The 12,757-nt window shown below is 36.2% G+C and overlaps 1 protein-coding gene across 2 annotated transcripts in view; it reads right to left on the bottom strand.

The window, feature by feature from the left end:
* The window catches only part of LOC150108873 (serine/threonine-protein kinase unc-51-like), a 400,205-nt gene that overhangs the window by 353,329 nt on the left and 34,119 nt on the right, over positions 1–12,757 (bottom strand). For both annotated transcript variants that reach the window (XM_090410511.1, XM_090410519.1), the window contains exons 4-5: positions 5,249–5,281; positions 1,117–1,153 (exon numbers count right to left, since the gene is read on the bottom strand). In XM_090410511.1, the coding sequence (XP_090266637.1) occupies positions 1,117–1,153; positions 5,249–5,281 (70 nt within the window). The remainder of the gene's footprint in view (positions 1–1,116; positions 1,154–5,248; positions 5,282–12,757) is intronic.

The following is a 12,757-nucleotide window of genomic DNA, read 5'->3' as shown; positions in this document are numbered from 1 at the left end:
GATCAGTGAACGAGGTGGCCATGCTGTGGAAAATGCACAACTAATCACTGTGTGTTCTATGAAATGTGTTCATAACATTCGCTGTACTGGCAATCCAATGTGAGGTGGTGCTGCATCCTGTACGAATGTGGTAGAGTCAAGGTATCTTTGCTGCTACAGTTGCAGAAGAACAAAATTGAGCAGCATTTCTTGATATTTAACAGCAGAGAGTACAAGTCACTGGTACTGTTAGGCGAAGTTCTTCAAAAACATGATGGTTATTTGCAGCCCAAATGTAGCAATTGTGTGAGTTAACACTACCGTTCAGATAAAAATGTGCTTTGTCACTCCACAAGATCTTCTACCGCCATGCATCATCCACCTCCATTTGAGCTAAGAACGTCAGGACAAACTGCAGTAGAGTTTCTGCATCACCATGAAGCAAAACTTGAGTATGGGAGATCTTGTAGAGTAAAAACTTCAGCATTTGATGCATGATTTTCCACAAAGTTGAGTATGGCATGTCCTATTGCCTTGATATTGCCTGAGCACTGCTGGACCCCTGTGCATTATTCATTTCATGTTCCGTGATGGCAATTGTAACTTCGTCAACTTGTTGATGAATAATTTGTTTGCACCCTGGCTCACTGCTAAAGATCCACTATATTCAAATCATAAAATCATTTTTCATTGTATTACCATGTTGTTGATAGTAAAACTCGACTTGCAACACACGTTCTGGTAAGGTGAGATCCATACACTTCAGTCTTATCAGAATGATGCGAATCCATTTTGGTCTTCCTTATATCCACCAACTCATCAGTAGAAATTATGCAATGAGATTATGCAATGAGATTATGCAATTAAACAGTGAGATTATGCAATATCATGTGATTCTAGCACCAATTGTCCACTTGTGAAAAAATTTTGTACTTTTTTTTTTTTTTCCTGTAAATCAAAATCCCATGTTTCAGTGTGTACTTACACCAAGTTTAGTTCAATTTCGTCCAATACATTTTTTGCTACAGGGCTTTGAACACCTCCTCTTTAATTATGGCCACCTGTATGTATGTATGTATGTATGTATATATTTTTAATACATATTTCATTAACAACACAATATAAATATGTACTTACCATGTAAATAATCTGCCAGATCTCCTCCATTGCAGTACTAATAACAATAAAACTTTTTGTAACATTTAATAAAAAGAATCATAAAAACATTCAAGATTCAGCAAGCTTATTAAATATGACAAATAATTGGCTTATCTGGCTAAATTATTAAGTATGAATGAATGAATAATACATCAAAGTAAGGGCAATTCTAGCTTGTAATTACAGTTTTTTTTTTACTAGTCAAAACTAATTTTCTGGCAGCTCTTACAGAATACTAGCTTCTAACCAGTAAAAATGAGAATTTCCAGATTTCAGGATTTTAACTGTAACATATGTGGAATGGTACTCATAGTGTCTTTTAAGCACAGAAACAGATGTTAGTGAACTAAATTTTTTAAGCAACCCTGCTTTGCTGAACTGAATTTTTCAGCAAAGGGAGAAAAACAGTTTGATTGCAAAATTTGAATATAAGAGAAATACATCACTAAGTGTCTCCACAGTGCAAGAACAATGGGACAGTGTGTCCTTCGATTCAAAAAGACCCAAGTGTTGATTTTTGTCGTGATGCAAGGAATCTTTGTATGAGTTTTTTCAACTGAAGATGAGCTAGCCAATCTCATACAGAGGTAAGAAGTTTTTTTCCTCCTAGAAACTTGATTTCTTCATCCAGCATATAGACAAATCAGCCAAGAGAATACATAAAATTTACAGCCAAAAAAATATTACTGGTGGTGGTGGGCAGTAGATGGCATTGTGTGTTGATCATAGTATAGTGTCATTGTATGCAACTAGCTGGAGGATTAAGTAGGGAGAGACGGTGAGTTTTATATTCAGGAGAGAAACTATGAAATAGTTTGTCTCCTGAATTTTCCTAGAATAAACATTCGTGTTTGAAGCAATGACAGCTAAGAGGAAGGCAAAGCAGAAGTGGGATGAGTCAAAAGTGGAAGAGGACAGAGAGAGAGAAAGCAAGAAGTCAAGAGAGTTGTGGCGCAGGCGAAGGCATATCAAGATCTGTATGATCAATTAGAAACAAAGAAAGGACAGAGGAAAAATTTACCAACTAGCAAAATGTAGAAATAAAGCAGCAAAGGACATCTTACATGTGAGGCAGATCAAAGATGCTGAAGGAAGAGTATTATGGAGAGATGTAGATATAAGAAACAGATGGAGAAGGAGAATATACTTTGAAGGACTTTTGAATGAGGAAAATGCGAGGACTCACAGAGAAGATGGGCTGCCTTCTGAGGGGATGGTGCAGAACATCAGTAGAGTGGAAGTGAAGGAGGCCATGAAGAGGATGAAGAATGGAAAATCGGTGGGCCCGACAGGATTCCAGTGGAGGCATGGAAGGCACTGGGGGAAGAGGGAATTGACCTGCTGTGGGACCTGTTCATGAAAGTTTGCCAACAGGAAAATATACCCGAGGAATGGAGGGAAAGTACTCATCCCCATCTACAAGAGTAAAGGGGATGCACGACTGTAAGAATTACAGAGGAATAAAGTTGATGTCCCACACAGTAAAAATCCTAGAAAGGGTTCTTGATGGAAGATTGAGGAAGGAGGTGGAGATTGCAAAGGAACAATTTGGCTTCATGCCTGGTCGATCAATGACAGATGTTATCTTTGGGTTACGGCAGATGATGGAAAAGTTTCGAGAGAAACAACGGGAGCTACATCTGGTGTTTATTGATCTGGAGAAAGCATACGATAGAGTGCCAAGGCAAGAAGTCTGGAGGTGTCGGAGGGAGAAGAAGGTACAGGAGAAATATGTCAGGTTGGTGCAGGAGATGTACAGAAATGTGAAGACAAGAGTTCGGACCTGTCTGGGAAGAGGGAATTGACCTGCTGTGGGACCTGTTCATGAAAGTTTGCCAACAGGAAAATATACCCGAGGAATGGAGGGAAAGTACTCATCCCCATCTACAAGAGTAAAGGGGATGCACGACTGTAAGAATTACAGAGGAATAAAGTTGATGTCCCACACAGTAAAAATCCTAGAAAGGGTTCTTGATGGAAGATTGAGGAAGGAGGTGGAGATTGCAAAGGAACAATTTGGCTTCATGCCTGGTCGATCAATGACAGATGTTATCTTTGGGTTACGGCAGATGATGGAAAAGTTTCGAGAGAAACAACGGGAGCTACATCTGGTGTTTATTGATCTGGAGAAAGCATACGATAGAGTGCCAAGGCAAGAAGTCTGGAGGTGTCGGAGGGAGAAGAAGGTACAGGAGAAATATGTCAGGTTGGTGCAGGAGATGTACAGAAATGTGAAGACAAGAGTTCGGACCTGTCTGGGACAGAAATAAAGTTTTCACGTGACAGTTGGCTTACATCAAGGATCAGCATTAAATCCGTTTCTGTTTAATATTGTGACGGAGGAGGTGAGAGAAGACGTGCCTTCGACAATGTTGTATTCAGATGACATTTTGCTGTGTGCAGATTCAAAAGAAGAAGTGGCAGCTAAACTGGAAAGATGGAGGAAAGTACTGGAAGAGAGGGGTATGAGACTGAGCAGAAGTAAAACAGTGTATATGTATTGCAATGTCAAAGTGGATGGAGGCCAGGAGACAGATCTGGAGCTGGAAGGAAATGTCATCAGGAAGGTGAAGGACTTTAGATACTTAGGTTCAACAGTGAAAGAAGATAGCGGGGCTGAGAAGGAAGTGGGATGCAGGATGCAAGCAGGTTGGAGGAACTGAAGAGAGATGGCTGGAGCACCATATGATAAGAAGGTGCCGATTAATCTGAAAGGCAAAATCTATAGGACAGTAGTGAGACAAGCTATGACATATGCTATGGAAACTGTGGCCCTGAGGAAAAATAACATCAGCAGGATGGAGGTAGCAGAGATGAGAATGCTTAGGTGGATGTGCGGCGTGACCAGAAAGGATCGTCTGAAAAATGACTATGTATAATATTATGTATTATACAGTGAAAGTTACGAATTTAGGAGCGAAGATACAGGAGGCAAGGTTGAGATGGTTTGGTCATGTGATGAGGAGGGAGGATGAATATGTGGGAAGAAAGGTCATGCAGATGGATGTGCAAGGGAGGAGGAAGTATGGGCGGCCAAAGAAGAGATGGAGGGAGCTGGTGGAAGAGGACTTGAGGATGAAGAACTTGGCTGTGGTTACAGCCCAAGACAGGAGGATGTAAAGAAGACTCATCATGAACAGCAACCCCGCTTAAGCTGCAGAAGAAGAAGAAACATTCGTGTTTGAAGGCACTTCTGTGTAGAAATTTGGTCCATCTAGTTGGCCGAGTGTGGTTAGCGTATCTGCTCTCCAGCCAAAAGGCTGCAGGTTCAAATCCCACCATGGGCATAGATGTTTGAGATTGTCTGTGAAATACCAGTGGTGGTGGACAGTAGATGGCATTGGTGTAGATGATGGTAGTTGCAGTTCGCTGTAGTTGGTGGATTGAGTACTCAGGGGGTGGAGACAAAGAGTTGTGGGTGCCCTCCCTCAATGAGTTTTTGGACTCCTTGGAGGTGTCACAATAATACTAATAACAATTTGTTATCAAACAAGAGGATCCATTATCAGAACCATTATCTGCAAATAATTCAGCAGACTCCTTTACTCTTGAAGATTTAGTCAACACTTACTTAAACAGTGCAAGAACCACAGAAACCTAGGAGAAAATGGCATCAATATGGAACTTTTCAAATGTTCTGGAGACAACTTCAGATACAAACAACTAGAATTCATGATAAGATCCTAAATGGCCAAAAAAACTGGCAAAATGCTATGATTGTCGCCATCTTCAAAAAAGGCAATATTAATAATATTATTGAATGCCAAAACTAAAGAGGCATTAGCCTTTTAGATGCCAAATATAAAATATACTCAAGTCTCTTAAAGACTAAATTACTTTCATAGCTATTCATATCAGCACTGGCCAGTACATTCTGATTTAAAATAAACACTGCCCAGAAATATTATACCTATGGACGTATCCAACAGCTTTTTTCAAAACAAATACCAATTTCACTCCCTTTTCTTTTATTATTAAGATTTTCAATTCAGTTTTTAATTCTCAAGATGTGAATTCTCAACTTATTTATAGAGTGTAAATATAATTAATTAGGATATTCGGTTGTCCTGCTAAATAGAATCATCAAGACACTTAAGAACTGTAAACTTACCTCCATCACCAGAAATACATGCTGCGCAGTCTCCTGTAAATATTTATTATCATTAATATTACACTTTAATATTTTCATAATTATTTATAAAGACTTTTGAAAAAATATGAAAGAATAAAACAATCATGTTAAGAAGGTTCTATTCTCTAATTTTTGATTCTTTAATGATGATTTTTGAACTAGCTAAAATTTTAAACTTAAAACATTAACATAGTGGTTTTCAAACTGTGTGGCACCCCCCCCCCTGGGTGGAGGGAAGTGAAGTAATGGTCAATATTATTGTCTATTTTTATTGTCATTAATAGACTAGGTTAAAAATTTAAAAGTTGTAATTTCTACTTTATAATATTAATGACAATATACTAGTACTATATTAGTGTGGTTTGAAGTATTAGTATATTGTCATTAATATAGCAATGCTATATTAGTGTGGTTTGAAGTACTAGTATATTGTCATTAATATAATAAAGTAAAATTTACAACTTTTAAATTTCTAACCAAGTCTATTATGACAATAAAAATAGACAATAATATTGACCAGTGCTTCACTTCCCACCACCCGGGGGTGCCACACAGTTTGAAAACCACTATGTTAATGTTTTAAGTTTAAAATTTTAGCTAGTCCAAAAGAAATTTTGTAAAAGAATTCTTGTGCCCCCCCCCCCCCCCACACACACACATTTATTTTTCTTGAAACAATACTGACCTATAGTTTTTGTACAGCATGTATTTTATTCTAGTAAAATTTAGATGTTCTTACAGTTTTTTTATGTACACAATGAAAGAACATCTAAATTTTACTAGAATAAAATACATGCTATACAAAAACTATAGAAAAATGTGAACAAGTATTTTTTTTACAAAATTTCGGGCAAACTATTTAAATGTTTGAAAACCACTATATTAACAAGTTTTTTCAGTTTTACAAGACAAGACTAAGAAGCAAATCCAATCAACCAACCATGGTAACTGATGTACTGGAGAAAAGGGAAGGAGAGAAAGGAAAACCTGTTTAAAAATTAATTATTAAAATTTGAATTTTAACTGCTCATAATTATCCAAGGTTTTGTATATATGTTAATGAATGTTTGTTATGCTATGCACTAGATAATATTATACATAAAATCTCAACGTCATCTACCGTTTGGTCCTACATACCAGCTTAAGTTAGCAGAAAGTAATAATGAACAAATGAAAAAAGATTATCAACTAATTATTTTTAATCAAGAATATTCTATCATACAAAGAAGATATTCTATCACATAAAATAATACAATGGTCAAGTATCTTTTGCATGGATATCTTTTATGTTTCAATTACTGAAGTTTAAAACTATATAATTCATTTAAATAAATTCATTCAAATCTGAAAACAAATTTCAACTCAACATCACCAGAGTTAAAGATCGGTACTATCAATGTAAGAAGCCTGAATGGCAAAGAAATGGAGCTAGCTGAGGAATTAGATAAGTACCAGATCAACATAATAGGGGTGACTGAAACAAAAAAAGACCAAAACTGGTGAGATCTTCCTGAGCAATAAATACAAAATGTTATATTCAGGCAATGACAATCAAGGAAAAGAAGGAGTAGCCATAGTATTCAACACAAAATATGAGGCTAATCTTCTTGAATGGCAGTCAGTCTCAAGTAGAGTAATGTGGGCAAATATGAGAATGGGGAACTGGACAATGAGACTTATTTGTGCCTATAGTCCCACAGAAGGTTCTACTAAGGTAGAAGTGGAGGAATTTTTTGAGGCTTTAGAGAAAGCAACTGACACAATGAAAAAGGAAAAGTTGGTCCTTGTTGGGGATCTAAATAGCAGAGTAGGAAATGATTGTGAGACATAGAAAAATATTTTGGGAAAATTTGGAGAAAAGAGCAAAGCTAATAATAATGGCAAATATCTGTTGGATTTCTGCTCAGGACATGGACTGGTTATTACTAACACCATGTTCCAACATAAAAATGTGCACAAATTCACATGGAGAGAAGAGGCTAGGAATAAGAAAAGTCTCATTGACTATGTTATTGTTGATAGTGATGTTTTCTCCCTGGTGCAGGACACCAGAGTGTACAGAGGATTTGAAATTGGAAGTGTTCACTATTTAGTCTTGAGCAGGATAAAATTGAATTTCATATTGAAAAGAATAACATGTAAGAAAGTTTTAAAGCGAATAAAAGTTGAGCAGCTCTCAGATGTGAACTGTAGACTAAAATACAGAAAGATTATTGAAAAGAAAATGAAAGAGTTTGAGAACCAGAATCAAACCTTGGATATTCGGTGGCAAACTCTGAAGAAAACATTGATTCTGCCAGAGAGGCATGTGGTGAGGTTGTGTGCAAGGATAAAAAAATCAGAACTCCCTGTTGGACACAGGAAGTTAAAGAGGCATTGAAGGAAAAGAAGAAAGCATATCAAAAGTTCCTGGCAAATAAGTCAGCTTTTACTCTTACAGAATACAGAGACAAATGTTAGAAAGCTAAACAGTGTGTAAAACTAGCTAAACAAAAGTCATGGGAGGACTTTGGCAAGAATATAGAAAATAAATATCAAGAAGGTGGCAAAATATTCTGGAGGTTGTTGAAGAAGCTTAGGAATGGAGGAAAGAGTGCTGTAAAAGGAGTTAGAGATGATAAAGGTGACATGAAAACGGCTGAAAAAGATATCCTTGAAGTATGGAGTAATTACTTTGAAAAACTGCTAAATGAAACAAGCAGTGATGACAGCACAGTGATAAAAAACACTGTGCCAGGCATGCAGTCAGGAATACATATCCATATTTGAAGTAGAAAAAGCCATCAAAGGCTTGAAATGTGGAAAGGCAGCAGGAGTAGATGATATTCGACCAGAAATGCTGAAGTATGGTGGTATAAAAGTCTTACAGTGGCTGCACTGCATAGTTCAGGAAGCCTGGACAGAGGGACGAATTCCCGATGATTGGAGTAGAGCTCTCATAGTACCCATATATAAAAAGGGAAATAAAACTGAATGTGAGAATTACAGAGGTATTTCCCTTCTGAGTGTTCCTGGCAAGATCTATGCGAGTATACTTGAGAAACGGTTAAGAAGAATTGTGGAAGAAAAGCTTGGTGAAGAACTGGATTCAGGCCAAATAGAGGCTGTTAGGATCAGATCTTCACTTTACGACAAATAGTCGAGAAAGCATGGGAATATAACAAAGATCTGTATTTAAGTTTTGTCGATTTGGAAAAGGCATATGACAAGGTGCCAAGAGAGAAGCTATTCAATACGCTGCAGTTATATGGTGTCAATGGGGCATTATATCAAGCAATACTTAGTCTTTATTTGAGTTGTGAGTCAGCAGTTAGAATTGAAGGAAGTACAGGAAGATGGTTTAATGTTAAATCTGGTGTGAGACAAGGATGTACATTATCCCCTCTGTTATTCATTATTTAAATGGATCACATTATGAAGGAAAGTGGTATTAAACCTGATATCAGAATTGGAGATGTTAATGTCAGCTCTTTGCTTTATGCGAATGATGTTATACTTCTAAATAAATCCGCTACAAGTCTGCAAGATTCTCTGACTAAATTGAATAGTTGTTGTAATAGATATGGTATGAAGGTCAGCAATAAAAAGACAAAGACAATGAAAATAGGCCGAATCATTGAAAATGTCAACTGTGTTGTGAATGGAGAACCTGTGGAACAAGTAAAACATTTCAGCTACTTAGGTACGATTTTTACTGAAGATGGTAAATTAAATATAGAAATAGACAACAGAATCAGCAAAGCTGGTATGGTGGGAAGTCAATTGAATAAATTCATATGGAATATGAGAGAAATTAGTCGGAACACTAAATTAGCTGTATACAAGACAGTGTTCAAACCAGTTTTAACTTATGGATCTGAGAGCTGGGTCAGAAGTAAAACACTTGACCAAAGACTAGAGACAGCATATATGAGAGTCCTGAGAAAGATTAGAGGCTTGAACAGATGGCATCAATGGCAATATCATATTAAAAATGAGGATATTATGAAAGAACTTGACATTGTCAGCATCCAGGAATGCGTTAGCAGAGCTAATCTCAGCTGGTATGGTCACTTAAATAGAATGGGAGAGGAAAGATTAGCAAAACAAGTGTTCTCTGCCAGGTTGGCAGGAAAACGACCCAGAGGAAGACCAAGACATAGGTGGATTGATACGGTACAAAGTGCCTTAGACGATAGAAATATAAGATCTGATAATGTTGGAGTCTTGACAAGCACCAGACTGATTTGGAGGAAAATTGTAGATAGGAAGTTAGTAATGATGTAAATTTTTCATGTAGTACTGTCATATCCTGTACACCCCTTGAGGGTACATGGCAGCAATTTGATGATGATGATGATAATTCATTTAATTAAATAATTTCTGCTCCATACAACAAATTTTTCTATTGAAAAACTCAATTTTCTTTTATATATATATGGGAGGGGGGGGGGGGGATCAGAAAAGTTCTGATAAACACCTAGAACAAAAATAACATTGAAGCAACTGATATAACCATAAGAAAGAACATATGAGGATATAAGAATATAAGTTATCTTCATAACTTTGTTACTAGTATGTTCTTTCTTGTGGTTATGAGTTACTTGAATATAATTTTTGTCTAGGTGTTTTATCATAACTTTCCAGACCCCACTCCTTGTAGATATATAGATAGCTAGATCTAAATTTTCTTAGCAGATAGATCTAGATTAGATTTCTATATATGCTGGTCTTGTTGGCCAAGCAGTTACTGTACTCTCCAACCAACAAGTCAAGGGTTTAAATCCCAAAATGGATGTGGATGTTGCAATTATCTTTATGTGGGAGATTGCCCAATGTGAGGGCACTAACCTACTTATTGGAGGCCTGAAGTGGCTTGAAAAAAAAGTTCCAAATACAAAAAAATTATCAAAATTAATTAAAAATAGAAAAAAAAACCTTAGGTTACTCTGGTGTTAATGTAATATAGGCTAACAATCTTTTGAGAGCAGGAGAATCACACAAACACATCAACATTAGTCTGATCTAAATTTGTTTGCAAATGTCCTACATTTAAAGATGATGCTCTGTTAATTTAAAAGCATACTACAGTAAATCAGGTATCAAGTATGTAAAAACTAAACCAAAATTAAAATACTTGCTTTATTAAAGTATGTTTTGAAATGATGGATACACTGAAGTATCCATCCATTTTTATATGGATGGATACCCTGCTCAGTTGAAACTAAGGTAAATATAAATGAAAATTTGTGTGACTGAAAGAAAGGACACATGCACTGCTTCTATTACAAATTGGTTTGAATTAACCAACTTCAAGAGAGCTTCCCAATGAACAGCTCACCAAACAATTAATCCTCTAACAGAAGCATTTCATTAGAATGGTTATCCTACTTAAAGACACTGAACATATATTAGACCAACAACCAGAAGCAGCCACAAAAATCATTAACATAAAAAACTTATGGCTGCTTCACAGAAATATACAATTTGACAGAAATCAGTACACCTTTTCCATGGCTTCAAGATTAGAATCACTTTTATCTTGGCATCTGTCTGAACTAGGGATGACTGAAGTGGCTTGAAAAAGTTTCATGTTTAGTCTCTAGAGCAGGGTTTCCACTCTATGTAAAAAATAAATTAAAAATAGAAAAAAAATGTAAAATTGATAAAAATTGGGAAATCTAGCCTTCCATCCAATTTTACATCAACCTTCTTGTCCTCTTCAATTCTAACTAGTGAGTTATTTATGCTCTGTATAATATCCCATATAAATGTAACTTTTCTCTTGACATCATATCATATCTTTTTTAGATGTACAAAACTTAAATATAGATCCTTGTTATATTTTTTGTCATTTTTATCCTATCCAAAACTAGATGGCAACCATCTCTTCTTCAAATCCCCTTGACTGAAATTTATGTTGAAATATGGTGTTACTAATGACTAGTCCATGTTCTAACAGAAATCCAACAGGCAGTTACCATTGTTATCTGCTTTGTTCTTATCTCCAAATTTTCCTGAAACATTTGCTATATGTCTGTAATTCATTTTCTACTCTGCTGTTTACGACTCCAAAGAACCAGCTTTTCCATTTTATTTTTTAGGTAATCTCTCTAATGACTCAAAATATTTCTCTACTTATTCCTTACTAGAATCTTCTGTGGGATCATAGGTACAAATATGTCTCAATGTTTGGTTTTTCATTTTGCAATTTGCTCATGTCTCTAATCACTTCTTGTCATTCAAGAAGCTAATCTTCATTTTTAGAGTTGGATACCATAGGTACTCTTTCCTTACCCTGCTAACTGTTGCCTGAAGAAATCACACTATAGTTATTTTTAGAAGAATCTCACCTATTTTAAGTTCCTACACCTCATTAACAACAATTATGTATGATATGTCTATAATTCCACCATTAGCACTACCTTTTATCCACTCTTGCTTTTAATGATAATGATGTCTGTCTTCAATTCTGATAAGGTTATTCCAGTAGCTGACTTTACACGGTTCACCATATTCCCTGATATAAATGCAGTATGGTGTGAGATAGAGGTGAAAAGAATGAAATACTTAGTTGAATGTTGCTATAGACTTGGTAATGTGGATGGCAGTGACTATGAATTGTATAATCAAATTAGCCGAGCGAATAAGAAAAGAGTGATCATTATGGACAATTTTAATTATGGAATATAGACTTGGATGATGAGATAGCAACTGGAAATAAAGAAAATAAGTTTCTTGAGTTTTTGAGGAACAACTACCTCAGACAGTATGTAACAGAAGGCACAGGATGACTGATGGTCTTGGATTTGATCATCTCAAGAGGATGTAATTATAAATGAGGTAGCAAATCACCCTCCGATTGGTCAGAGTGACCGTGAAGTGATTACCTGGGTGTTTGCCAGAGTGATCAGGGGAGAACCAGATGTCAAGCCTGGAAGCTGTATAAGGATGATGTGAGCAGAGAAGTGAGAAGCAGGTTTTTTGCATGTAGAGTTGTGAATGATTTAAATGCCTTGCCCGAGAGTGTGGTGGTTTAGCGTGTTTAAGGTGCAGTATAATGAGCTATGAGTATGACAAAAGGACCTCCTAGATGAGTCTGACTCCACGGGGTATTGTGATGATAATAATAATAATAAAAATAATATAAACAGCGTGGTCGTGTTTAATCAGGTAGTGCCCCAGAAAACATAACATTTGATTATGTTTACCATCAAACTTTGTGTGTGGTTTAAGCTAGCAGAATACAATTTGGCCAAGAAGTCAGTCTTTAACTGTCAACCTATTTCTATTCACTCTATTGGAATGTAAAGTCTAGTAATGGCCCAAAACTATCATCAAATTCCTGATATATACCCTCAAGGAGGTGTACAGGATATGATAGTACTACATGAAAAATTTACATCATTACTAATTTCCACCAATTTTCCACCAAATCAGTCTATTACTCAAGACTCCAATATTATCAGGTCTTATATTTCTGTCTTCTAAGACACTTTTTACTGTAGC

Source organism: Typopeltis vanoorti, chromosome 2 (assembly GCF_054136105.1).
Source record: "Typopeltis vanoorti isolate ZY-2024b chromosome 2, IOZ_Tvanoo_1.0, whole genome shotgun sequence".
NCBI classification, from domain to species: Eukaryota; Metazoa; Arthropoda; class Arachnida; order Uropygi; family Thelyphonidae; genus Typopeltis; species Typopeltis vanoorti.
Note: the sequence above shows the minus strand (reverse complement) of the source record. Positions and strands in the feature narration are given on the sequence as shown.